At 48.4% G+C, this 26,907-nt stretch overlaps 1 protein-coding gene across 9 annotated transcripts in view; it reads left to right on the top strand.

The window, feature by feature from the left end:
- Positions 1 to 26,907, top strand: part of Kcnj6 (potassium inwardly rectifying channel subfamily J member 6) — a 246,415-nt gene that overhangs the window by 50,217 nt on the left and 169,291 nt on the right. For all 9 annotated transcript variants that reach the window (XR_012909637.1, XR_012909641.1, XR_012909642.1 and 6 more), the window contains exon 2: positions 10,112 to 10,160. Coding sequence is in view for 6 of the 9 variants with exons in the window: in XM_075960975.1 (XP_075817090.1) it covers positions 10,130 to 10,160 (31 nt within the window). In the remaining 3 variants the exon portion in view is untranslated. The remainder of the gene's footprint in view (positions 1 to 10,111; positions 10,161 to 26,907) is intronic.

The following is a 26,907-nucleotide window of genomic DNA, read 5'->3' as shown; positions in this document are numbered from 1 at the left end:
AACCAGGACAAGAGTTTGAGCCTCATTAATTCATATTTTCTTTAAATAAAAAAGAGACAAGTATAAAGAAGCAAGCTTATATTTCTAGCACTGGAAAAGTAGACACTGGTAGATCCTGGAGCTTGTTGACCAGCTAGCCTGGCCTACCTTGGTGAACTTAGAATACTAAGAGAGACCATGTCTCAAAATAAGGTAGATGGTACCCAAAGAAAGACACTCAAGCTTTTCCCCTGGAATCTACATGTGTGAAAATACATGCACCTCCATGAACATGCACACGCATACAAACACATAAAGTAAGTAAGTTAAAAACATAGTATCCAGAATTTTAAAATTGCCTTTGGTGAGAGAAATGGGGAGAGGTGTCTGTATCTTGTCTTTTCAAATGCTGAAACTAATTTAACACTAGAAAATCAATCATAAATAGGAAAAATAAAGAAGCCACAGAGGAATAAAAGGGAGTAGGGTGCTAGCCTTCGACTTCTCTGGGATCCCTGCTGTAGAGACAATGACTGGGTGTTTAGTGACGGGGTCGCCTTCCTCCTTGCCCTCTGCTACCTAAATGTGAGTTCAAGATGAAAGCACACGGAAGGAAGCTCGAGAAAATGACACCGTTTCCACCCATGAATTTTCCTCAATCTTCAGCTCCAGTAAATGCCATATTTGCTCAAGGAGAATTTTTCAAAGTATCATTTTGAAAACAGTCTCCTGATCCGTGTCTTTAATGACTCTGGATGCACTGAGCTGTTGAGGAACCATATCTTTCTTGCACTGCATCTTATCGCCCCTGCACCAGACGGGATTCCTAGGTGATCCCAGGGGCCAGGGCTCCTGTGGCAACCCCCAGGGCTGGTGCTCTGCTTTGAAGTTAAGCTTCTGTGCCAACGTCCTGGAAGTGACTGGCCCCAAGAGTGACCTGGCTTAGGATGGACCCCTTGTAACGCTCCATTGGTTTCTCTGTCCTCTGCCCCTTGGGGCAGCTTCAGTTAGACTCTTCAATGTTAAATAGACTTAAATTTCACCTGCTGATCAACCTCGTCTCAGAAAGTTAATCTTAACCCTCCAAATACTTGTGCTTTAACACAGACTTATGCAGGCTGGTCCTCAGTGAATGATGAATGAATGAATGAATGAATGAATGAATGAGAGAGAGAGAGAGAAACTCTTGTCCATCACTAATGCAGCCAACTAGTTCCTGGGGGGAAACATGGAAAATCCCTCATAAGCACACCACAGCTCTGTGGGAATTCCAAATCCTTCCTGCCAATGAGGATTGCTAGCAGAAATAGCTCAGCTCCGAGGGCACCAACATCTGCCTGCTACCGGTCAGGGGACTTCCTACCATAACACTAACTGCAGGCAAATGACCCATTCTGGTGACCATTATCTATATCACCTTGGGACCACAGACTGCCTACATCAGGACAGCCTATAGGCCAGGTGTGTGTACCCTAAACACTTCCTCGTGTGCCAAAGGAGATCCCTCTGCAGTTTTATTGCCCCAGCCTCCGAACGTCAACCCAATTCCCATCACCAGCTATCTACAGTAAAGAAACAACTCCACTTAACAAAAGCAAAGGGCAACAAGCCTTGCCCTCAGGATAAGTCACAGGCAGGGAGACTGAGTGGAAATGCTAGGTTGCTCCTGGGGTTCAGCACGCACAGTCGAGTCCTGGGAATCTGGGGCGAGAACCTAGAACTCATGCATCTCAGAGCCAGGAGCACCTGTCAGGGAAAAGGACAGTGGTGCCCAAGCAGCATGCCCAGGCTTTCTGGGACCTAACTTCCAGGCATGCTCCGGGCTCTCTATCAAGTTCAGAGCCTGCTGTAAAGAAAACTGCTTGGTAGGGCTTGGGTAAGGATGCTCACGCTGGGATTTGTTTTCCTGGAACCTAGGAAAGACAGGAAGGGTTACTCATCAGTGTGCCAAGAAGTCGTCCACCTTGGGGGGATTCCAGGAACTCACCTGAAATTTACCAAACACATGGGATGGTGTTCAAGTTTGGTCCCCAGGGAGGATGCCTGCAGGGTAGGAACTCAGAGAGATACTGGCAGCTCTAAGTCTTAGTCCAAGCCTGTGTCTTTCAGTGGGATCTCAAGTGTTCAACACACAACAGACAGACTCACTGAGATGTTGCTCTGAAGCCACCCTTTCCACTACAGACTTGCTCTGGGCATCAGGACAGGCAAACTCGGTCAGGCTCAGAGCTCTGCTTTCCTTAAATTTACCTGCGTTCCTGAGTGCCAGACGGGGTTGGCTTTAGTGAAACATCTCAGTCCTTCAGGGTGACAGCAGGCCACAGTGGTGACACCAGAGAAAACCAGGCAGAGCGACTCCAAGTCACAGCCCTTAGAAAGATGGCAGTGTGGGTGTTCCTATTTTTGCAATGTTACCAAAAGTACAAGGCTGCCCAATAAAAGCTTCACCTCTGGCTCAAAATATCCCCACATACATTTTTTTCACCCCAAATCATGAAATTTTGAGGTTACCTTGGAGTTCCTGTAAAGCTAAATTTACTTTAACTGGTATATAAAATCGCTTAACTGTATAGATTTGTGCGGTACCATGTGGTGTTTGATATGTGTGTACACTATGCGATGCTTAAATCAGGGAAAACACATCTATCTCCCCAAACAGCGATCATTTCTTTACACTAAACTTTTGGAATGCTTCCTTCTGGCTTTTGAAATGCAGAGAACATTATCATTATCAATGCCCCGTGGCTCAATAGCACATCAGAACTCGCTCCCATGGACAGGTTAGTGGGTCTTTAGCTGAGTCCAGCAGCGGTGAGAGTCAGCTTTCTGGTTGCAAAGGCTTCATTCTTTAAACACCAGTATGGTTTGGCATCCAGGAACGAACCACGCATGTCACAGGCCACTTCCCTTGGCTCATCAAGGGTACCAAGGAGCTTTCCCGGGTTCCGGCCTCGGCTCTTGCCCACCTCTCTTCTCTCCCTCAGTCCTGAGTGTGAGTTTCAATGGCTCCACCTCAGCTTGAGGCTGGGTTTCTGAGTCGTCTGAGCCACCTGTCCTTTTCAGGAAGGAGTATTTCAATTCTGAAGGTATTCCAAATACACATTGCCTTCAAACCATCCTGGTGTGGTGGCTGCCCACCGCCATTAGCTTTGCATGAGGCCAAGAGTTAGCTAGTGGCAGAGCCTTCTTCATTTCTCAAGAGTTATTCAAGGCTACAGAATGATGCCACAGGCAAGCATCACCTAGTTGGATGCCTCCCTAAGACTGTCCTTCATTCCGTGTATCTTCTGGTGACTTGTACAGTCTGTATTGCCTCAAGCCAGAAGAGGAAAAGGGGAGAAGCCAGGAGACATTTGCAGAGAGCAGAGGCTTGAGGCCCAGTGTTAACCTGGGAGAGATATCCATTAGGAGATGAGAGTTTACAGAATGGTACTATTGCCTCTCACCTTGCAGAAATTTTCCTTTGAGGACTTGTAATTTGAAAAGGAGATCACAGTTTTCTGGTGAGTGTGAGCACAGTTTAGAAAGATAAAAATATCCAAGATGCAAATATGATTGGTTTAAAATATAGCAGGCTGAATGAGCATCTCCTTCATCCTTCAAAGCCTGCTTCAGGGTGGTGGCAGGTGGGGTGGGTATGCCACATGCTGGCTCTGGCTCCAGCTGCCCCTGCTCTGGGGCTGAAGGGACCCCAAGCAGCAGGAGAGCCTCATTCACCCCCTGAAAGCTTTATGATATGAACCTCACCTCCTTCCTCCCCCTCTGTCTCCACGCATGCATACACACAGAGTTACACACATGCACACATCACATGCACATACATGCACATTCATGTAGACACACACATGGATATACACATACACAGACATGCACATCACATAAGAATGCATGCGCGCACACACACACAGCACTCACATGTACACATATACATATGCTCACTCACACACACACATGCCTGCACACGCATGCACACACGCACAATCACACAGCAACCACAGAGTCTTGGTTGACTTCCAGGTGTGTCAGAGAGAATACCATCAGACATAACATTAAATATTCATCACCCCAGAGAGTCAGCGCCCCGCTAGGGAGTCTGATGCAGTTCTCACAAGACGGTGAGATTTCCTTCAGCTTCTGTGACATGTTTGGTTCAAACACGTCATCATGCTTCTGCTTAACTCTAACATCTCTGTTGCTACATAGAATGTAGAGCACCGCTGCAGGAGGATGCCCTCAGAGCTGGCAGGACACCAGGTCCCAGATCCTGTTGCTTTGTTTCCGAAGGGTAGGGTTGATTGACATGGTCATGCCCCTGATGATACCTTGAGATACTGGCGTGCTCGGATCCTGTTAACTCCAAAGATTTTTCTTTAGAAATGGCAGTATTTGTTTTCAGACTGAAAGCAGCCATATATCCCGGCTTCTACAGTGGCCGGGGGAGGGGGGTGCTGTGATTAGGGACACAGGGGGCCCTAACTCCTCTGTGTTTTTACCCAAGGTGTGCCTTACAGAAGGCCTGTGGATGAGGGCACTCACCCACCACTTGTCTCCACTCACACAGCAGATGCTGAAATGCCCACAGTGACTCAGTAAATGGCTAAGAAGGGGTCAAACCAAGACAGCAGCCCTGTTTTCTCCAGGCTTTCAAACTCCCCCATTCAGATTTGCCCCTCATTCTCACCATTCCCCTGCCCTGCAATAGACACACTAATAAACAAAAACCTTAATCTACATACCAGTGTGACTATTCTTGGAACAAGGAAGACCCCTGTAGCCCTGGAAGTCTCCTGAAGTCTCCACTGGGAGACTGGGACAGATGGTGACCTCCAGTCAAACCCCGGCTCCCCATAGAGAGAGGAGATGCACAGGAAGGTCCCTTGCACACAGAAGTATCGCTTGTTGGCTCACCTCAGAAGGCTGCCAGTCATCACTCAGGAGCAAGGCACAGCCTGGTCTGCCACAGAGAGCATTGGGCAGGGTCTGTGTTCAGCAAGTCACAGCTGTTTTTTCTTTATATATTTTTATTTAGCTCATCTCTGATATTTAAAAGAATATTTTTATTATTTGAAAATTTCACATAATATATTTGGATTGCAGTCACCCAAGCTCCTCCCCTTAACACCTCTCAGCTCCTCCCCACCTCTAACCCTACAGAGACTTCAGTTTGTGCTGCCCATAAACTCCCGGCCATAGAGCTATCCACTGGAGTGTAGTTGACCTGCCAGGAGCCACATCTTAAAAAAATAACCTAACTCCGCCTCCCCCAGAAGCTATTAACTGTCCATAGCTCCTTAGTTAGGCACGGGGATTCATGAGCTTCTTCCCCTTCCATGCATAAACGTGATGAATTTATCTGTGCATGAACATAACACTTACAAATTAAACCCGAAAAAGATGATCGGAAGAAGTAGAGAAATGACAGAGATGGGACAGCAGCCAGCGGAGTTCTTCGAGATTAATGCGGGCGGCCAGGACGAAGGAGAAAGAGAATCAGAGCTGTCCAGACAGAAGGGATGGTACTGACCAGGCAGGAAGAAGGTACAAACAGCCCTGGGACACAGGGATGCAAGTATGGAGCGGCCAGGGGCGGCCGTCCCAGACTGGAGACGACGCCTATGGCATCTTTAGCTAGAACGAAGAATTTCAAGCCAATACCTATACTTTTCTTGTCACTATAACCACATTCTAAACAGTTCATTTTGGTTCACGGCATCAGGACCATCATCCATCATAGCAAGAGGGTCTGTCCCTGGTCCTTAAGGGAGCTCCCAGCATGGGTTTGTCACATCAAACAGCAGGCAGGAAGCAGAGAGCTAAACTGGGGGACTGTACACCCTCTGGGACCTGCCTCTCCAGCCTGACATCCACCAGCTAAGATCGTAGCCAGCAGGTTACACAATCTCCCTGAGCAGAGAGAGCAGCTGAGCAACCAGTGCTCAAAATCATGAGCTGGGGACGAAAGTTTACAAACTGTAACAGGGTGGCCAGGTCATGTTTGTGTTTTTGAGGGTTCCCCAGGGTGCAATTGAAAACTAGCCTTCAGTGTGGAAGGCAGAGGAAGGGAAGACAGCTCTGAGCAGACAGGGCCTGAGAAGACCAGATAAGTGGGGTAGGGAGAAAGAGGAAGTGGGTGGTCGCTGGAAATCCGCCTCCTGGCAAGGCACATCCTCTCCAGGATTTCACTTTATCGGCTGCTATCTCTGTGGGGCTGAACTTGATCACAACTAGCAGAACATCCTCCAGTTCCACTGGGATTTATTTCAGAATCTCTTCCCAGCAATGCAAATCCAACAACCAGGGAGCCATTTACTACGGAGGAAAGCCTTGGCTTAGGATACAGAGTGTGTACTTGGGACCAGGAACGGAGTGTGCAGGCTTTATTGGGTCCACATGCCATAGAATTGCAAACATCAACTTTCTGATAATGAAGGAAGGCCATAAGGAGTTTAAAGACATCCAGGGGAATGACTAAACTACTTACCCCAAAACATATGTCGTGATTTCCACTGTACGTTATGCTATAGATGAGTCAGCCCAAGAGAGCTGAATTTAGGCTTTTTACAGACCCCTCCTTTCAGGATGTCAGAGCTTCTCCTTAACTACAGGGAAGAGGAAAATGATGATTCAGTTGGGATCTGGTACCTCTAAGACTAAAATGGCCACCACACTGGAGTTACAAAGAGCTCCAGGGATCACCCATCAGTGAGACAAGCAAGCCTGAACATGGCAGACAGTGAGAAGAGACTCAGCCACACACACGCGAGAAGACTGGCTAACTTGAAGGGAATGTTTAAGGACAGAACGCCCAGAGTCTTGGTGGTTTTGCATCTTAGTTAGGGTTTCTGTATCTGTGGGGATGGGAGGAGGAAGGGTTTATTTTGCCTTACAGCTTATAGCCGATCACCCAGAGAGTCAGAGCAGTAAGTCGAGGCAGAAGCTGATGCAGGGGCCATGGTTGAATACTGCCCCTTACAGCTCACTCAGTCTTCTTTCCTATAGCATGCGTGACTACCAGCCCAGGGGTGGCACTGCCTACAGTGAGCTGGGTCCTTCCACATCAATCATCAAAGGCATTTTCCCCGCTGAGGTCCCTTCATCCCAGAGGACACTCACTGTGTCAAGTTGACATACAACTGGCCAACACACTGTGTTCTGCTGGGTGTCTCACCTCCAGACCAGGAAGAGGGGGACAGCAATGCAAATGAGGGCTGGAGGAACTCAGAGCCAGCAAAGCCAGGAGGAATAAATTAAGGGTATGGCTGCAACAAGCAGGGGGGTCAGACACAAAGCAGAAGAGCTGGGCTTAGAAGTGAAGCCAAGTCTAAGTGGCAGAGCAGGCTCCTGCAGGCCAAGGTTGAAGCTTCCTGAGTCCCTGCCTGAATTGTTACAGCCTGCTGAGGCCCAGGCAGCTGATGCTCTGCATGCTCGCATGAGCAAGTGTTACCGTGACAGGTTCTTCTTGGCCATTGTCTTCTCTGTGCTGCGGGACACTTGGTCTCCCCACTAGCCCACACATGCTATTTCTCAGTGTCTCTACATAAACTGCAATGGGTTAGGTGCCCTAAATAAAAGGCAGTGCCTTGCATTCATTGTTATGAACACAGGCTTGTGTGGCTGGAGAATCCTGTTGCCACTCCATCAAAACACACATTTCCGTGTGGGCATGGCGCTGCAGGAAGGGCAAGGAATGGTTTAGCCGACTGTGCCATGACACCTGTAGGCTCCCCCTCAGGTGCTAGGCAAGCAGCTGCAGTATGCCAGCATCCTACGAGACTATGGAGAACCGAAAATGCTACCCTGGATGTCTAAGAGCACAGTTTGATGTCAGAGGGGCTGAGATGCTGGCATAAGCCAAGAGTCGATGACACTGCGGTGGTCTGTGCCAGAGACCGTGGCCAAGAAAAAAGTGTAGAAAACAACAGGCAGCAAGTTACACCTGTCATCTGGTCGGAGATGGGCCGGCAGGCAAGCGCGGAGGGAAAGGGCAGTTCCGCAGACTAGTAAACACAGTCTCCATGTGGGAAAATAGAACAAGAGGCAATGTTCCTCATGACATTTTACAAAAGAGCAAAAGGGCATGTGTGAATATACGAAATGGGGGAGGAGTACATTTAATAAATTAAGTGGAGACTTTTCTGGGTTGGCCCCGCAAGATGAAAGCCACGAAAATCATAGGTGATGTCGTCATCTGCTTTCACTAGCATGGGAAAACGTGTGCTGGGTGCTCGAGACTCAGTGGATTAAGGCATCGGGTGTGTAGTGCTGAGATTTATAAGGTTGTTTTTCCACGTCAGTGAGTAGTCACAGGCACAGAAGTGGGGCTAGAGGAGTAGGGGATGGCCCAGTGGGCAGAGCCCTCGCTACACAACAACATGAGGACCTGTATCTGGGTCCCCAGAACCACATTAATCAGACTTGGCAATCCCAGCATTCCAAAGGAGAGATGGGAGGTGGAGACAGAGGGATCCCGAGGCTCCTAGGCCAGCTAACCCAGGTGTGTCAGCAGCACAGGGACTTTGCCCCAAACGAGTAGAGTGAGGGCTCATACCTGAGGTTGCCTTATGACTTGCACATGCCCACCTGGGTCACACGTGCCCATCCATACATACACATGTCCATACAACACATGCCTGTACATACAACACACGCCTGTACATACAACACACGCCTGTACATACAACACACGCCTGTACATACAACACATGCCTGTACATACAACACATGCCTGTACATACACACATGCCTATACATACACACATGCCCATCCCATTTACACACACGTCCATACACATGCACATGTCCATACATACATATGCCTACATATGCACACACATGTCCATTCATACACACATATGTTCATTCATCCATACATGCCCATATACACACATGCCTATATGTACACACACATGCCCATCCACATACACTCACATGCCTATCCACATATACACACATGCCCATCGACACACACATGCCTATACATACACACATATGCCCATTTACACACACATGTTCACACATGCCTATTTATACATACACATATGTGTCCATCCACACATGCACATGCCCATCCACACACATGCCTATAAATACATCCACACATGCCTATACAGACATATGCATGTACATACACACATGCCCATATACACACACATACATCCCATATATACTCACATGTCCATATACACACACATTCATGTCCATCTACACAATACACAACACACATGCCCATCCACACACATGCTCATCCATATCCATGTCCATCTTCATACACACATGCCCATACATACATTTACAAACACACACTTGCCCATACAAACACACACATGCCCACACACATATTGAAAGCTGCTCCCTCATTTAACTCCTGTCTGGGCATGGAGCTACGAGAGCAGTTTTTCCAGACCGTCGTCTGTACTTTATGGAGAGAATGTCTGAGTCCCACAAACAGTCAAACAGCCCAGAGAGGAGCAGAATCGACATCACTGGTGTTTTAGTCTCTGCCCCGGTCTGGAACTGAGGAGACCCAAGTTCCTTTGAGGAAACAGAAGAGAACTGCTCAGAGAGGAGCCGTTTGTCAGCAGCTCCAGCGTCTGTTTAATTAGGACAAATTCAGTCTCTTGAGTAGATCAGTTTGACTCTTAAACTCAGTGGGTTATAACCTGTATCTGGTTGAAACAAAATGTGTTCAGCTCAAAATAGATGAGGTTAGAAAACCATCAAACAAAGAAGATGACATCCCAAAGTCCCAAAGGAACTAAGAAGTAAGACAAAAGAAGATGCGTAAAATCAATCTAGTTTTTTGAAAAGTAAAGAGAATTCCATCAGGGAAAATAGAGAGCAAAGGTTTGGCATATGGGTGTCAAAACTCAGGTGTCAGAGAGGTTTTGAAAACCGGTTGTGCGTCACCAATTTTATATATATATCCAAGATCAGTGTGACAGACGCTCACTGCCAAGAGCGACAGGAAGGTTTTTAATGTCCTAACAGTCCTGTTTCCAGCGACTCTCCGGTAACAGAGCTGTACTACACCTGAGCTAGGGAAAAGAAAAAGAGCGAGGTGGTGGCAGCCGGCGTGCAACATCTCTCCAAATCTCAGGCACGTTCATTTATCGTTGCCTTTTCTCCTCTCCAGGAAAAGCACAAAGAAGAAATGACGATGGCCAAGTTAACTGAATCCATGAGTGAGTAACCTGACATTTGTTATTTGCTTTTGGTTTTGAATGGAGAAATGCAAAAATCACATAAAGAGAAAATCCTGTCTGTCTGTCTAACTTTAATTCTGGGGATGGCTAAGGCCCATCTGATCTAGTATACCGCCCTGCATCCGTGTGCTCCATCTGATCTAGTATACAGCTCTGCATCCGTGTGCTTAATGCAATCCTCAAAATCCATCTCGGTTGGGATCAAGTTTCCATGCTAAAAATGTTGCCCACGAATGGAGCTGAAAAAGGAAATGGATTTATTTTGTGTTACTGCTTTGGGGGTTGGGAATTCACAATGATTTCAGCCTGACTTGTTAGAGATTTAGCCCACGTTGGATGAAGTTTTGTGTGTGCCTATCTGGTGGGCTGGGCGGTATATAGAGAGGCCAGGATGATGCGTCACGGTTAAACTACAAGGTGTCATTCAGAGTTTCCCAACAGACGAAAGAAACGTGCATGAACTGTAAGCAGCTTGCGGTAATTTCCATTCTGAATGATCGGTGTCATAATGCCCTAAGCTCTTAAGCTGAATGAATGGAATCCACAAAGTATCTTGAAGAAGAAAGGGAAAATAATTATAATAAGTCACTCTTCAAATGGCATTTAAATATTAAAACCATGGGGATGGGGCATGAGCTGGCTATTGTTTCTTTTGAAAGTATGTGTCGCTCCTGATAACAGCGTCCACGTGGAACCACAAACCCTTCTGCGTTATCCTTAGAGCTATGAACTGCCTTTGTTTAATGCTTGGATTGTGTGACTGCTGAAGCTGAGGGCTCCTCTATGGCAAAGTGCCTCATCCTTTCATGGTTTGAGTCCTCAATGGGGGCAATGGGGGAATAAGTAAAGACAGACACACGGCTACAGACATCTGAGCCTGGGTGGGCTGTCCTTGCCCTGATGGAGGAGCCACAGCACCCTGGGCAATGTGTGTTCATTATATGTGGTTAAATGGGAAGGCAGGATCATTGCATACAGTTGAACAAGGGGTAGGTTTAGCTTGTCTGTGCACGAGAGCAGTCTTTAGGGTGTAAACATTGAGGGGAAAAAAAGCCATGGTGGGTATTTTTATACCTTGTCAGCATTCACACACCAGCCAGAAGAAGGCTTTGTCATGCCTCCAAGCCTTACCCAGGAAAAATTTTGCCACATCCACAGGGCTGAGGCATTGGTCCCTACCATTGTGGTGTCCATGTCAACGATACATATTCACTCAGGACTTCAATCCCGTCCCACAGCAGAGTCAAAAATCCTAATACCCGAACTTTCCAGTCTCTATATAGGATGTCAGAAATCCTCAATTCTTGCTTTCCTTTAACTCCTCACCCCAAACCTCTAAATGAGTGCAAATGAGTCCCAATTTCAGGCCAATGCCATCTTGTAACTAAGAGTTACAGAAGCAGAAGGATCGGGCATGGGCTCCTTGGCCTCTTCATTTCTGCATTGTCCTCTGCCCGGCTCCCTGCTTCATCCTGGGCTATCTGTGGCTTTATACATGTTGGAAATATTTCCTACTTGGTTTGAGGCCCCACAAACAAGGTCTTTATAAGAAGAAAAAGTCTCTCAAACTGTGTTCTTGTCAGATACGGCATGAAATCACGCAACTTTCACAACAGGACACACATAAGGAGATCATGGACAGTGGCCACTCCTTCACTATCTAAAGCTCAAAAGCTAAGTTCTAACCTCCAAATCCTAAGGGCCAATATAAATGACCCATGTATTATGTTCGTCTTCCTCCTCCTCACTCCTGTTGCCCAATTTTCCTTCTTTTATTTCCTGCAGTCCTTTTTCACTCTAGTAAGTGCTTGGCTTGCAGACATGAGTCGCTATGCCCAGCTCAACAGTTCCTCCGAGCGCTAAAACAGTAACCACTGAGAGCCTAGCACTGCCTGGGCTTTGTAACAAAGTTTCAGTCTCACGACCCATGTCTAACACTCTCTGGCTTAATCTACTCACACACGATCGAAATTGAACTCTGACTTCTTGAGAGGAGAAAAGGGGACAGCTGTTCTAAATTGCTCTGTCTTTAGAGGGGAATCATAGCTATGTCCACGGTACAAGGAGATTAAAGGCTTAAGGAAAGACTTCTTCATTGTGCCCAAACGTAGCAAATGTAGCAGCTCACTGATTCTTGGAAAGATGTGCACCTTTGTGATGTATATCAGACTTTAACCTTTTAGATTTCATGATATAGAGTCTTGGGTTAACAAATAAACATGATATTAAGATTAAATTCGTGAATGATGAAGTATACAACTGCATATTTACTCCGCATAAAACACTGATAAGGAAATAAGAGCATCATTATGGAAGGAGCATCAAATCAGTAAACCGCAGAGAGAATGAACAGTTACCACTCCATAAACGAGTGGGAACATCGCATCCGTGGCCACCGGAGAAAAGGGACATAAACAGAATCGTGAATACCCAGGACGCGGCGCTCTGAAATGGGTTTTCAGAGCCGGTAAACACTTCACTGGGCAAACTGCCAAGCAGAAGCCATCTGGTTACCAGATCGCCTCTGTGTTTGAGGAGAACTAACAGCAAAGCTTCTCATAGCACAACCTATCAAAATGCTGTTGAGGACTCGCAAGCCACACCTCCCTCCCTCTGTCTTCCCAGCCCACGCCTCCAACCAGCCACCTCAAAAAACACAGCCATGAGAAGTAAAAATATCAATAGGTTGCCGCGTCCAGCGAGAAGCAACTATGTTTAATAAATACAATACTTTAAAATATTTTATGTCTCATTTTCAAAGCAAGGAGAGGAAAATAAAAACAGCATGAAAGGGAAATGATGGGGAGGACCAGGGAAAGCAAAAACACAGGAAATGTATATAGGAGAACTCAGAGGAGAGACTATCTCACAAAGAGAAACAGTAAGACAGGGGCAAAGAGGAAGCATTGAGAAGTAGGGGAGGTGGCAAGAGAGGCCAGTGGCTCTAAAACAGCACAGCGCACAGACCATAACTGGCTGCCTCCTTGCCACCTTATGATGGGTGCTTTTAAATTGCAATCACTGTCTGCATCTATAAAATGGGCATTTTCCTACTTACTCTGTCAGAAACCCTATTTAAAAAGAATAGAGAGGGACTGGAGAGATGATTCCGTGGCTAAGATTACTAACTGCCCGTCTAGAGGACCCAGGTTCAGTTTTGAGCCCCTTGCTGCCACTCACAGCTATCAGTAACTCCAGTTCCAGAGGACCCAACTGCTGCTCTGGGCCTCCACGGGCACCTGGCGTGCACATGGTGTACAGACATGCATGCAGCCAGAACACTTATGCACACAAAATAATAAAATATTTTTAAAGAATTAAAAAAGGAGCATCCAGAAATCTCACAGTGAATGACGTTGCTCTGAGTTTGCCCTTCCAGTACCCAGGACTCTAATGCCCATTGGTTGAGTGAAATTGATCTGAAAGGCAGAGCCCAGTGGAGCTAAATGCGGTCTATAAATAGACACACAAAGACTCAAACTGTGCCATCATCAGAGGTGACACCGGAGTTCTCAAGCCAAGGTCCCACGACGACAAACTGGAGGTTTAGGGCCATGCAAACACCCAAGGGTCTCTAATATCACTACCAGTACCTGCGCAGGCTGTTCTCGCATAAACGCTATGGGTAAAAAGCCTCATGGTCTCTGCCTGTGCTGTTTCTCCTGGCCCCCATTTCAGAGCTCCTGGGAAAAAGGGGGGGTTGCACTCAGGATCTGACCCTGTATGGGGTGATGGAGTTGCAAGGATGAAACAGGTTGGAGACCTGGACTGGTACCTTCTCCAGCTGCATGAGGTCCCTGTACAGTCCCTGCCAATATCCTGTGCTGTGTTCTTGCCTGCTCCTCCCAAAGAGCGGCATATCCAGAAGGCATTGCTGCCTCGGTAGATGGAGGTCTCCTGATAGGCATGTCGTTGATCCTGATAGGCCTAGAGTTGCCCTTCTTCTTCTGCCTCCATCTTGCCAGCGTCTCTCAGGCACATGTGTCTCAAGCCTCCTTTCCCAACCAGTGTCCCTTGTGGTCCTCAGGTCATCTGTAGGGGCCATTCTGCCCTGCAGATGCATCCCATGTGGACATCACGATCATAACACAGAGCCAGGAAAGGGCAGAGACTCCTCGGTGCCCTTGGGAAAGAAAGAAGGGAGTGGCAGCCCACAGCCTCATTCTCAGAGGCTTCGGAAACTCTTCCTACCCAGCCAGGGAGAGACAGAGCGATCTCCAGAGCCAAGGACCCGTCCTAGAGGTGCTCAAGAGTTCTCGTCTCTGTACTTCAGAGGGAATTCCCACCCTGACTAGAGAGCCAGCTCCAATACAGCTCAGATTTGAAAATTTCCCCCGTCAAATGAAACGAGGAGATGAAACCGATTACAATCACCACACGTTAAATTAGCTCTATTAAAGCAAAGTGGTTTTTAATCATGTCTCCTAAGAGGAGCAGCTGGTGGAATCCTGGCATTGTGTTAAGGCACGGAACAGCGGGGAGACGGGTGGCTTCATGCTCCACGCACAGCCTCTGGGGAGTCACCACCTAAAGCTCTATGGTGACCCGTCAGGTAGACACAGGTGGCAGGCCCAGGCCTGCGAGGCTTCTCCTTCAAACCCCAGCATGCTCCTAGGTCTGAAGGACACCTGAAGGGTGAGCGGGCTCCCAGCAGGCCACCGAGGAGAGTGTGAGTGACCAACATAGGACAAAGAGCACAGCAGGAGAGGTCTGAGGCACAAGGACAGGACAGAGCGCTGACCACAGACAGGAGGTCAGATCATAAAATGGCCGCAAACAGCTTGGACTCCTCCTTTGATTAAGGAGAGCGTGGTGCTTGGGTTTTAAAGTGGGTTACCATTTTAGAATGAGTCTACAAAGGCATCTATGGGGAGATTGCAGGTTGGACAAAAGTAGAGAGAAGCAGCCGGAAGCCTAGAGAACAAAGTGAAAGACTGCGTGCAACCCAAGGGTGGGTCTATGTGCACAAGAGAAGACGGTGCCCAGGAGGAGAGGCAGAGGGCAGGGAAGCAGGGGGACTTGTAGTTTCTTGGGCCTTGAGCTTAGGGAGGGCCCGGCTGAAGTGCGGGGGAGAGGGAGCGTGTAGGCCCTAGAAGGAGGGATGTGAGAAGCTGGTGCAGTGGGTTTGGATTTTAATGTGTTCAATTTGAGGTCTGCACAGTGGTAGGTACAGGCTTCACTGGTCTAGGGTTGTTTCTCTCATGCAGTCAGAAGCCATAAGGGAAGACTGGCCCCTTCTCTTGCTCAGTGGGCAGGCATGAGTGTGCCAGAGGGAGGAAGCCAAGTGTTGCTGCCATTAAAAAAAAAATGCTTCCAGGGCTCTGTCCTATGCCTGTTTAAGTTAGAGTTTTCATTGCTGTGAAGAGAAACTATGACCATGGCAACTTTTATAACAAAAATATTTATTTGGGGTGTCTGGCTTATAGTTTCAGGGGGCCAGTCCATTATCATCATGGTGGGGAGCATGGCAGTGTGCAGGCAGAAGTGGTGCCAGCTGCATGTTGGCTTGCAGGGAGCAGGGAGCTAACAGTGACACTGAGTGAATCTTAAGCAAAAGACATCAAAGCCCACCCCACAGTCACACACTACCTCCATCAAGGTCACCCCCACTCCAGCAAAGCCACGCCTCCTAATAGTGCCACTCCCTATGAGATTATGGGGGCCAATTCCATTCAAGTGACCACAAGGCCCATTTAGTGGGACTGAGCTATCTCCCACTACCACCCTCAGCACAACCACCGATCTCTCAGGCTCACACTCAGAGAGCTACAGCATCATTTAAAATGCACCTGAACTGGAACTCACCCTTCACGATTACTGGATTCTTTTCAGGGTACCAAACACCACTTCTGGTAAGACAACCCTCCCCCGACCCCAGGACTCACCTCCATGGGAATCTTGCACCCACTGGAGTAACTAGATAGTCACGGCTTTTGCTCCAGCTATGGCCTCTGACTGCTGCAGGGCAGGCATTCCTAGGAGTCTTAATTTGCTGGCCACTGAGAAGAGCGGCACTCCCCTTGCCATGAAGTTCACACTCTTGCATTGTCCACACTGGCTTCCTCTCACCCACATGGATCCCGCTGTCTCCGCTATAACCCCAACTGGATAATGACGGGCATGTGGAATGGAGGCTAAGGGAAGCCACCTCAGAGAGACAGGAGACCCCACTGTTCGTGCACCCAGATCACAGCGTCTCCACACGGTACATCATTTCAGTTTCACCCTTAAACTAAGGTGGGGTGGCAGCCTCTTACCTGTCTACAGTATGAGGAACTGCTGTATTCTCCCTGTAAGACCTATGACCACCTGGGCTGGGGAATGGCTTGCTGCACAGGTATGAGGACTGGATCACCGGAAAGCACATGGAAAGCACAGAGTATTGTTGCCTGTTTGTATTTCCGGTCTCCGGAGCACTTAGGTCATCAGCCCGGTCAAGGAGTGAGAGACCCCGCCTCATAACACAAGCTAGATGGTACTTGCTGAATGACACGTGCACACACATGCATGCAGAGGTACCCACATTCTACATGTGCACACAGAATTGCTACTGCTAGGAACACAAAGATACACAAAACAGCAAAGCCAACAAGCACATTTTGGTGCCGTGCCTGAAATTCTTGAAGGTTATTATTGGTCTTCATTCAAATGGAAGTAGACTCATTTTCTCCAATTTGTGATCCTTCCTCTTGGATCTTAGGAATCATGGTGACCCTCACCTTCTACAAAATAGCTGAGTAGGCAGAAAAAAATCCCTCTCTGACCCCCACCCCATAGTCTTTCTCTGATACTGAATCAATTAAAAACAAAATAGGCTCTGGACTTTTCAACCTGAGCACCATCGACATTTGGATGCTGGCGTGATCTTACTCAGGACAGGATGTCCAGCAGCAGCCTTGACTTTTAACCCACTAGGTGCCAGTAGCACCCTCCTCGTAGATATGACAGCCAAGTCTCCAGACATCTCTCGATTTGTACTGGGGGATTCAGGGAGGGGAGATAGTTGATCCTAGTTGAAAGCCTGAAAGCTGGGTCTGTATTGAAGCAGGAAGGGCAGGGGAGGGCAGGGGGCAGAGGAAGGGAGGGCAGGGGAGGGCAGGGGGCAGAGGAAGGGAGGGCAGGGGGCAGAGGAAGGGAGGGCAGGGGGCAGAGGAAGGGAGGGCAGGGGAGGACAGGGGACAGAGGAAGGGAGGGCAGGGGGCAGAGGAAGGGAGGGCAGGGGAGGGCAGGGGGCAGAGGAAGGGAGGGCAGGGGAGGGCAGGGGGCAAAAGAAGGGAGGGCAGGCAGCCCCTGTTTTTCCTTTCACACGACTGACAGGAGTTTGTTCTTGACTCCCACGCCCTCCCCAAGCCCACAAGCTCCACTGGCAGCCATCACACTTCCTCTCATGAGCTTCTTGTTCCATGATTGATTCAGAAATGGCCAACGAGAGCCATTCCTGGAAGCCATCTGCTCGGTCACCTGACTTTGGAGAAGCCTGAGCCATTAGCGTTCCTTTCTTATGATACACCTGAGCCTGGGGCCTACTGAGAGGGAATGTTCCTGAGGGCAAACAGGAACGGCACAGCCCTGGAGACTGGCAGCCACACGGAGCAGGCGAGGGGGTGGCAGAGGAAGCTGGCTCCAGAGCAGGGTTGTCATTCTGTCCCGGAAGCTGGGATGAGTGGCATTCCTCCCCAAACAGCAGTTTTTAGGACCTGCCTGTTGACTTTCCTCGCTCATTTACTTCCTCAAGCTCTTCCTCACACCAAACCCAGCTTGGGGGCATCCAGGTCTTCTCCTGCCCTCCTCATCTGCTTCCGTCAGTCCCTGTCCCAGAGGCACCAATGTCATGTCCAAAACCCCCAATTGGCATCTCGCTCAGCATCTGCCCCCATCGCTCGGGATCACAGGGATCGTGGTCCTTGCTCAGTCTTCACTTCCTTGATAGTGAGTAACCACCGACAAAGTAGCCAGCCCAGCTTGACAGCCAGGAGGCAGTGGCCTGAGCCATGACGCCACCACCATTCGCAGGCCCATGCTCTGGGCCACCACTTCCAGAAGTTTCGAGCCCCTCTCTACCACCGCCGTCTCCTGGCAATGACACCTCCAGCCCTGCAGGCTTCTCTCTAAGCTAATGGGGCTCCAGACACAAATGCAAAATGACCTTTCTCCAAAGCCGGAGCCCTTGCTCACAAGGAGGGGGGCAGAAACTCACCCCCTACTTGCAATCCAAAGAAGACAGTAAATGTGTTTTAGATTCTCGCCCCACGCTAATTCACTTCCCCCTCACGCCACCCTGTCATCAACCCCGCCTCCCTGTCTAACCCCTTCATCCTCCCCACTTCCCATCCCAGGCAACCCCATCTCACTGTCCAGCCCCTCCCTCCTCCCACCCCCCACCCCCAGCATCTGCTCATCTCACTGTCCAGCCCCTCCCTCCTCCCACAAGCTGTCACCTGACTCTGAGAGCCTGCTCCACCCTCCTACCACCTGCCAAGCTCAGGATCCTTCCCTTCCTTCCTCCCACAGCTTCATCCCCCCTCTCTGTATCAACCGCTAAGAACAACAGGTTTCAAGCCAGACAGAGGGAGAAGGAGAGAGGAAGTCTCCCACAGTGGTGCAGGTCCCACTTGGGTTGTGAGGCTAGAGTTTGAGATACCGAAAGCTTTCTTTCATACCCTCATGAGCAGAAAGGGAACCTGAAAACCAAGGCCCATAAAATCAACATACCTGGGCCACGGTCCTGAACAAGGGTACAGGATACCTAAGCAGCCAACCAAAGATGTAGCCCACCCACAAGCAAGGCACGTTCAAAGGAGCTGGGCTCCCATGATGCCCTGCAGATGGGAGTGAGGGGTGGCTAGGGTGAGCAGAAGAACACTGCATTTTAATGTCTCAGACACCTCAGAGAATAACAACCAAGACCACTGGTCTTCAGCCCAGCCCACTTGGACAGTCCCCAGCCCTTCCAGGGAACTTGCATCAATAATCTGCTGCCTTCTCCTTATCTTCCACACCTCTCTTCACCCCACTTCCCAACCTGGCTCTCCATCCCGGTGACAGATGTGTGCACTGAGCCGGTCTAAGGGCTTCCTGACTTCACCCAGGTAACGAATCGCCCAGTCGAGTGCAGCCCTAAGTGCGGTACAAAACGGGGCATGGTGCAGAGCAGGGTGCGGCCCTCAAGGGGCACTGGGCACGTAAGGGGCCGGGACGCGCCCAGAACGGGGCACGGCACAGAACGGGGTGCTGAGTAGTGCCGCAGGCACCCTCCTCCTGTGTTGCTGGGGCATCTTTCTGGTTTGATTCCATTTTACTCTTCTCAGAAGATACTAAATCTCAGGCCCAAGTGTACAGGGGCAGTAGCCTGGTGTTTTAACACTGACTCAGAAAACTGCTCCGCAGCCCAGAATTGCAGACATTCACGTTTCTAGGTAATCAGCAGAATTCTCTGATGATGACGCTCTTCCATGAGGCCTTACAGCCAAGAGGGTCTTTAGAGACACAGGGGTGGTGGCTACGGCACCACAAGGCTGTGGGTAAATCACCCAGGCCTCTTCTCTGAGTGTCTGCAAGTGAACGTCACAAAACTGCCCGGCAGGGTCGGAGCTAATAGTCATGTTCATTCAAAGCAATACCTGTGTTCATGTCTACAAGTATATATAATAAATTATTACACTGAATGTACATATGTGTGTATGTGCTAATAGGTGCATTGAAGGCTAACGTTACATGTTGAATATATATTTATATGTGAAAAGTTAGTGCATTACAAATATAACAGCAATTATCCCCTACTGGGCATTCAATACAAACAGTCTTGTTATTCCTCATATATCACAGTTTGCTCTTCATTATCAAGGCCCTTATAAGAATAGCTAGTGGCATTGGGCTGAGGAGAAGTCTCAGCTCATACAGTTCTTGCCACAGAGGTGTGGGGTCTCAGTTTGATGCTCAGTGCCTGTGTAAACACCAGCTGCCATGGCAGGTACCTGTCATCCCAGCGCAGTCATGGGTGGAGGCGGGGTGAGGTGAGCTCCAGGTTCAGTGAGAGACTCTGCCTCAAAAAAATAAGGTGGAGAGAGACTGAAGTAAGCATCTGGCATTGACCTCTGGCCTCTACCCCCCCCTCACACACACACACACCAAAATTTCTATAAAAGAAAGATTATTCAGCTCAAGTCTCATCAGCTTATTCTTTATTGGATTCTCTCAAAGATCCAAGGGTTATGTTCTGCAATTTCAGAAGCTCATATAAGATACTAAAAAAGAAATCATTGCTGACCAACGTCCACTACGGTCAGCATTTTAATATGCTGTGTTTTTTTCACTAGCGATGCCTGCACTTTGAATACACCTACACTCCACCTGTGAGGCTAAGCAGCAGAAATCCTTTCCATTCAGCATGCGTCAGTGCCCGCCCTGTGCCGTGTGTTCCCTGGACCAGATGACGGACTGGGGGGGGGAGTTCCTGGGCTCAGCCAGCAACCGCCCTGCCCTGTTCAGAAAACACTACTTAGCTGTAGTCAGCCACTGTGTCTGCTTTCTGCCTGTTCTTCTGCAGTGATGGAGAGGAGTCTACCGCTGAGATAAACGTGAGATGAGTTAGAGCAGGGGGGTAAATATGATCAAAATACTGGAATTCTCAGAGGATAAAAATATCTTTAAAAGGCAGCTATGGTGATTTGTTGATCATCAAGAAAAATAAAGTCAATACTTCCTGCAAACCAAAAATTTTTAAAAATACAGAAATCTCTTTTGAACGTGTTCTCTCCTCTCCAACTTTTTGGAAGCATTCAAGAAGGATGGACGTTAAATATTCCCTAAATGTTTGGTAGAGTTCACCAGTGGGTATGATTGATTCCTGGCTTATGTTCTTTGGGAGTCTTCAAGCATGGATTCCCTGTCCTAACATGATATTGGCCATCTCAGAACTGCTGCTTCCTCTTGATCAATCTCAGTAGGATTTAGATTTATAGAACCCACTGGTTCCTTCTAGATCATTCTTGTGCTCGTGTATCATCAGCCATAGCTGACTCTCATGAGCTTTGAGCTGTTGCTCCACTCTGAACTCCTCCATCCTCACAGCTCGCCTTAGGCCTTCTTCCCTTTTCTTCTCCAGATGCCTACAGCTTGTTCTGTTCTATTTATCTTTTCAAGAAACTAACAGTTGGCCCCATTGTTCTTGCCTATTGTTCTATAGTCTCCATGCCTGCTGTTCCAGTTGTGACTGTTTTCTTGTTCTTTGGTCTTGGTTTGTCTTTCTTTTTTCTAGCTCCCTGAGGTTGTGGAGGTCTTTTCCATCAATTCTCACATTTATTGTCGTACCCCTTCCTCTTAGGAGCAGTTGAGCTGGTTCCCATAAGTTTTGATACACCTCGTTTCCATTTTCATAGAAAACATTTGTCTCTTAAGTTCCTTCTGTGAGTCAGTGGCTGCTCTGGGATGTTGTTTGACTTGCTCACAAGTTTTCCACTTTCCCTGTTGCTAGTCTCCCTCGCGTTCAACTGCTGTGGCTGGAAAAAGAGTCATGTGATTGCAAAGCCTATAAATTATTAAGAGTCACTTTGTGTCCCAACCTGCGGTCTACACAGAGAGGGCTCTGCACACTCTGGGAGGAGAGCGTGCTCTGCTGCTTAGATGGAATGCTCTGTGCTTTTCAGTTTGGCCCATTAGGTCGGAGTATGGTTCATTCCTGCTGGTTCCATATCGATTTTTCTATCGAGATGATCAATCCATTGCCAAAGAGCAAAGCAATGAAGTCCTCTGCGGCTATCAAGCCTGTTTGTCTTCTCAAGTTTGCTTACATATCTGAGACCTCTAACACTGAACGTTTTTATGTGCTGAGAAGCTGAACTCTTTACCACTAAAGAATGCCTTCACATGGCATGTGACAGTTCTTGAACTTGGTCTTAGAATGTCCACTGCTGTCCTCTTTTGGCTAGCTTCTTGTCTCTGTGCCTGGTCTCCCTTCTGGGGTGGCATTTTCATGTGAGAGGGCGGTGTGTGGAACTCTGTGGGGCAGGAAATGTTAGGAAGCCCTGTTTCACCAACATGTGCATATTCTCAGGAGCCCTCTATCATGGCAATTCTGGTCACGTGATTTGTGCTGTCACGCAAGCACAATCCAAATGCTCGTTAAAATCGGGTGACTGGGAGGTGAGGAGATGGCTCGGGAAGCAAAGTGTCTGTCGTAGAAGCATAAGGACCTGAGTTCAGAGCCCCAGCGCCAACACAGAAAGCCTGTATGTGAGCAAAGCATGCTGATACACCTGTAACTCCTGGGGGAGCGAGAGAAAGATCCCTAGGGTTTCCTGGACAGCCAGCCTCCCAGCAAGTTCTGGGTTCCAAAAGACCCTATTTCAAAGAATGAAGATAAGGAGGAAGACACCCAGGGTTGAACTCTGGCCTTCTTTTGCTCATGCAAACACACCAACACACGCACACACACACACACACACACACACACACACAGAGCTGACTCTGACATCTAGACAGTGGACCCTCTTCTCAGTGACTAATACTGAGTTCTTTATCCTCAGAAAGAGAACAGAATTTATCTCAAATGCCACCAGAAGACCCTTCCTCACTTGGTAAGCCAACAAAGCCACAGGTTCTGCCATCTAATTCAAAGACAAACCAATGTTTTCTCCTGTTGATCTTTCTTTTGGCAATCTCTCCAGTCAGGGAGATCATAATTACGTAGTTTATTTAGACAGGCCATCTTCCACACAGCTCCATAACCAATGGTCATTTAGAAACTTCTAGAAGAAAGGGCCAGACAGCCTTCCTGAGACTGGAATCCCAGTTTACAGGAGCTCCTAAGTTGGTTTTAGGATCCAGGCGAGTATCTGGTCCTGAGGTAGAGAAAGGAATCATCTTCCTTCTTTCATCTTCCTGAGTACGGTCTCATTCTCCAGTCACGAGGAGGAGGGACCGTCGTTGTGAAAACCAGCTTCCCATTTTGAAACACCACATAAGACACTTCAAGTGTGCCTCGTCCATCATGGCTGTTCTGCCAAACTTCCACTCAAGTGGGCAACCCCTGGATGGGTTCGCCTGGAGACAGTCAGTCCAGCATTTTAGCTCCATCTCCTGGGAAGTGTTGTGAATCATATCCTAACAGCAGGCTCGATAACACTTCCTACGTGTGGGTTCTCCCCGGCACCTCCCGCCAGCTCAGATAATGGAGGCATACATGACTCGAAGAGCTGATGACTACTAGGGGTTTCACTTGGAAAGCGCCACCTTCTGATCCAGGGTGACGGCTTGATGAGTCTGGGTTTCCTTTGGGGAGCTAGGAGGAGGTGGTGACAGCTGAATGGTGCGGAGCCACCGAAGGGTTCACTGTGAATCACCAGCCAGGGGCACTGGTGATGCTTTGACTCTGAGATAAAACAAAAGCACTTTGGAAAATTCCTCCTGTCCCATGAATCCCCAGCTTCTGAAGGCAGAATGCCCATCTGGGGACTGGCCTACTGGACGCTTTACCCATAAATACACAGTCCTCGACATGAAAGAGCTTTGTATTTAAAGTCTCTGAGGTGTCTGACCGCCACTCACATCAGGGAAGAAAATCCTGGGTAAACCGATTATCGGTTCCAGGTAAAGGGAGAGAAACAGAAGCAGGTCAGCAGTAAACATGCCCAAACACCCACACCGAGGAAACGATCTCCGTGTAGAACCAGAATTCAGAGAGACAGAATTCAAGAAAATAAGCAATTAAACTTGTAGCTTTGGAAGAGGACAAAGCTTGTGAGCCTCAGTGGTTTGATGCACTTTGGCAGAAGTCAAGACAAATGACGAGAGTAACGTGCCAGAGAGGAGGTGAAAATTTGATCACGATGAATCTAATTCTGCAGAAGAGATGAGGTTTGTCAGAGGCTTGTCAATCGTTCCCAAACTGTGACATCATATAACTGTGCCCTATCTAGTACAGCTTCCTGGGTTCTGACATTGAGAAACAGAAACCCTTAGTGATGGGATTTCTTTAGTAATGTAAGAGTCTTCCTTATACTGATAAGACAATTCCTGAATGGTCCTGGGTAGCTTTAGGATGCACTGACCAAACAAGACCTCTAGGAAGAGAGGGGAAAGGAGGCTTAGGGGCCAATGCTTTGGTTTTCCTTGCTCATGCCTAGTAGTAGAACCCCAGTAAGTAAGCATTGTAAGCATGGAGTTGTTTATGTACCTAGATAAGCCCTGACCCCATGGAGTGGGGCATGAAAGCCCCAGGCTGCCAGAACTCACCAGTGAGCATCCTCCATCACGAAACAGAGAGTTTGTAACTGGCCATCCCTCTGCATAGGTGGGGGATTTGTTTCAGGAACTACAGGCACCAAACCTTCTTGGAATGATATGAAGCGGTGTGGTATATACACAAGAACAAGCATACATCCTCATGGGGTCTTAAATCTCCTCTGGATGCCTTGTTCTGCCTAGAGTAAGTGTCGTGGAAATAGTTGTGAAACTTTGTCTTTTAGGAAATAATGACTGTGCCGGGGATGGAGGGGTGGGGGTGCTGGTACCTGTTTAGCAGGGAAAAAAATTTTTTTTTCTAATCCTTACTTGAGGGAGCCCAAGGCCAAAGACAACACTGTGCTGCACTTTTGTACGTTTCCCTGAAAGAACGGAGCCTGTAGAATGTTTAAATACTAGAAGGAGCTTTATCAGATTGGCTCCTCTGACGCTATGGGTGTCACAATGGCTATTTTCACAGTGAAGAATCTGAGACATGGTAGTTGCTAGTCCGTGGGCCTGGGTGCCTCAGAAGTCCCAGTCCCATGCTGGGGAAGTAGAAGAGAGGCCCTGGTCCGCACTGGTCCCCACTAGACCCCACTGGTCCACACTGGAGGGCCAGCGAGGCTAGGTTCCAAAGGCATCAACACTGCCCATGGCAGCAATGGCGGGGTGGATGCCCTCACCCAGCGGGAAACACAGGCAAGCAGGCTCCAGCAACAGATCTGTCATAAACCCCCACACATGGGGGCCACCCCCAGATTATGCTGCCCACCCTGGATTAGATGAAATTTATCTTTCCAGGAAATATCCTTACAGACCTGCCCAGGGGTGTGGCCTCGTTTGACTCCAGATCCAGGCAAGATTAATTAATCACTGCACTAGCCACCCCGAGGGGGTCAAATGAGAACATTAGGATTTGTAGCCAGAATCGTGAAAAGGAGGAAGGCCAAGTGTGCAAATGACCTGGGACCCCTGGTGTGCAACCTGTACCTGCAGTCAGGGAGGAGCTGCAGAGAACAGCCCCAACTGTGCAGAATCCAAGGTGGGTACACCTTGCAAAGGAGCTGCTGTATAGGCAGTTAGGAAGGGAGTGTTCCAGAACCTTGTTCTAGCCTCCCCTCAGCTTCCTGGCCCTCCTGACCTGGGAATTAAGATGGAACACAGTGGAGAGATAGCAGACAGGAAGAATTTACAACAAGGCAAAGAGGGGATACTCTCAGGGGGCGTCAAAAGAGAGTGGCAGAGAGGATTTGCCAAGTTCTTTCTGTAAGTCTCTAAACACTGCTTCCTGGGAGGATGCCTGTTAAGAGAAAGCAGCATTTACATCTTTGTTCTTTACCAGACGTCCTCAGCGGTCATCCGGACTCAGGGCCAGAGGTAGGCCGCAGATGCTGTTGTTCTGAGCGGGAATCAGTGTCCAGCCATTTCAGTTCCTCCTGGTGTCACAATCACTGATTATGAAGGAAGTCCATCCTTGATTTCTTTCATGCCTGCTAACATCTGATTAGCTGCCTCAGGGAACATAGTCATAGATTTTGGCTTCTTCTCCACACAGTAGCACCCTTCCCATTACTAAAACAAAGTACCTGAGAGAACCAACTTAAGAAGATGAGAGGTTTATTGATTTGGCTCACAGTTTTGAAAATGTCAGCCCTTAGTCTGGCAGGCCCATTGTTTGGGGGCCTGTGACAGAGAAATAGGGCACAACAGGAGAGAGTGGGGAGACAAAGCCACTTACCTCCTGGCCACAGAAAGAAAAGAGACCAAGGTCCCACCATTCCACAGTCCTCTTCAAGTACACGCCCCCAGGGACATGGAACCTCGTCCTGGGTCCACCACCTCCCAGGCCTACTACACACAGGCTTTGGAGGACATTTTAAAAGCAAACCCCAGCCTTTATACAGAGACATTCTGGCAATGGCATTAAAGAAAACAATAATAGAAGATGACAAAGCCATAGCAGTTCACCCAAGAAAGGAAAGGTGACAGCTAATTCCCTTCAGAAATGAGGTTTAGTAGGAGAAAGGGCCTCGGGCTACAAGGTCGAGAGGAGAGCATTAGACAGAAAACTCTGCGTGTGTGTGTGTGTGTGTGTGTGTGTGTGTGTGGTGTGTAGTATGTATGGTGTGTGTGCGTGCATGTGGTGTGTGTGTGTTTGTATGCACATGTGTGTGGTGTGTGTAGTGTGTGTGTACACATGTGTGTGTGCTCATGCACTTATGTGTGACATGATAGATACAGAAGGAAGGAGGGACTCCCTTTAAATTTCACAAAAGGAGATTCATTAAGAATGAGAGAAAGAGTCAGTCACCATGAGATGGGGGTGAGGGGAGGTGAGCGTGACTGGGAATCTAGAGGTGCCTCTTCAGAGAAAACTCTTCAGAATAATCTCCCCCCACAATCCAGAGAACTAAAGAAATAACAGACTCTGGTGAGTTTGGGTGATTGGCAGGAAGTTTGACCTCATGGGATTTAGTTCAACATAGTACGCCTGACGAACATC

This window comes from Microtus pennsylvanicus, chromosome 1 (assembly GCF_037038515.1).
Source record: "Microtus pennsylvanicus isolate mMicPen1 chromosome 1, mMicPen1.hap1, whole genome shotgun sequence".
NCBI classification, from domain to species: domain Eukaryota; kingdom Metazoa; phylum Chordata; class Mammalia; order Rodentia; family Cricetidae; genus Microtus; species Microtus pennsylvanicus.
This window is presented reverse-complemented; position numbering and strand designations above follow the sequence as displayed.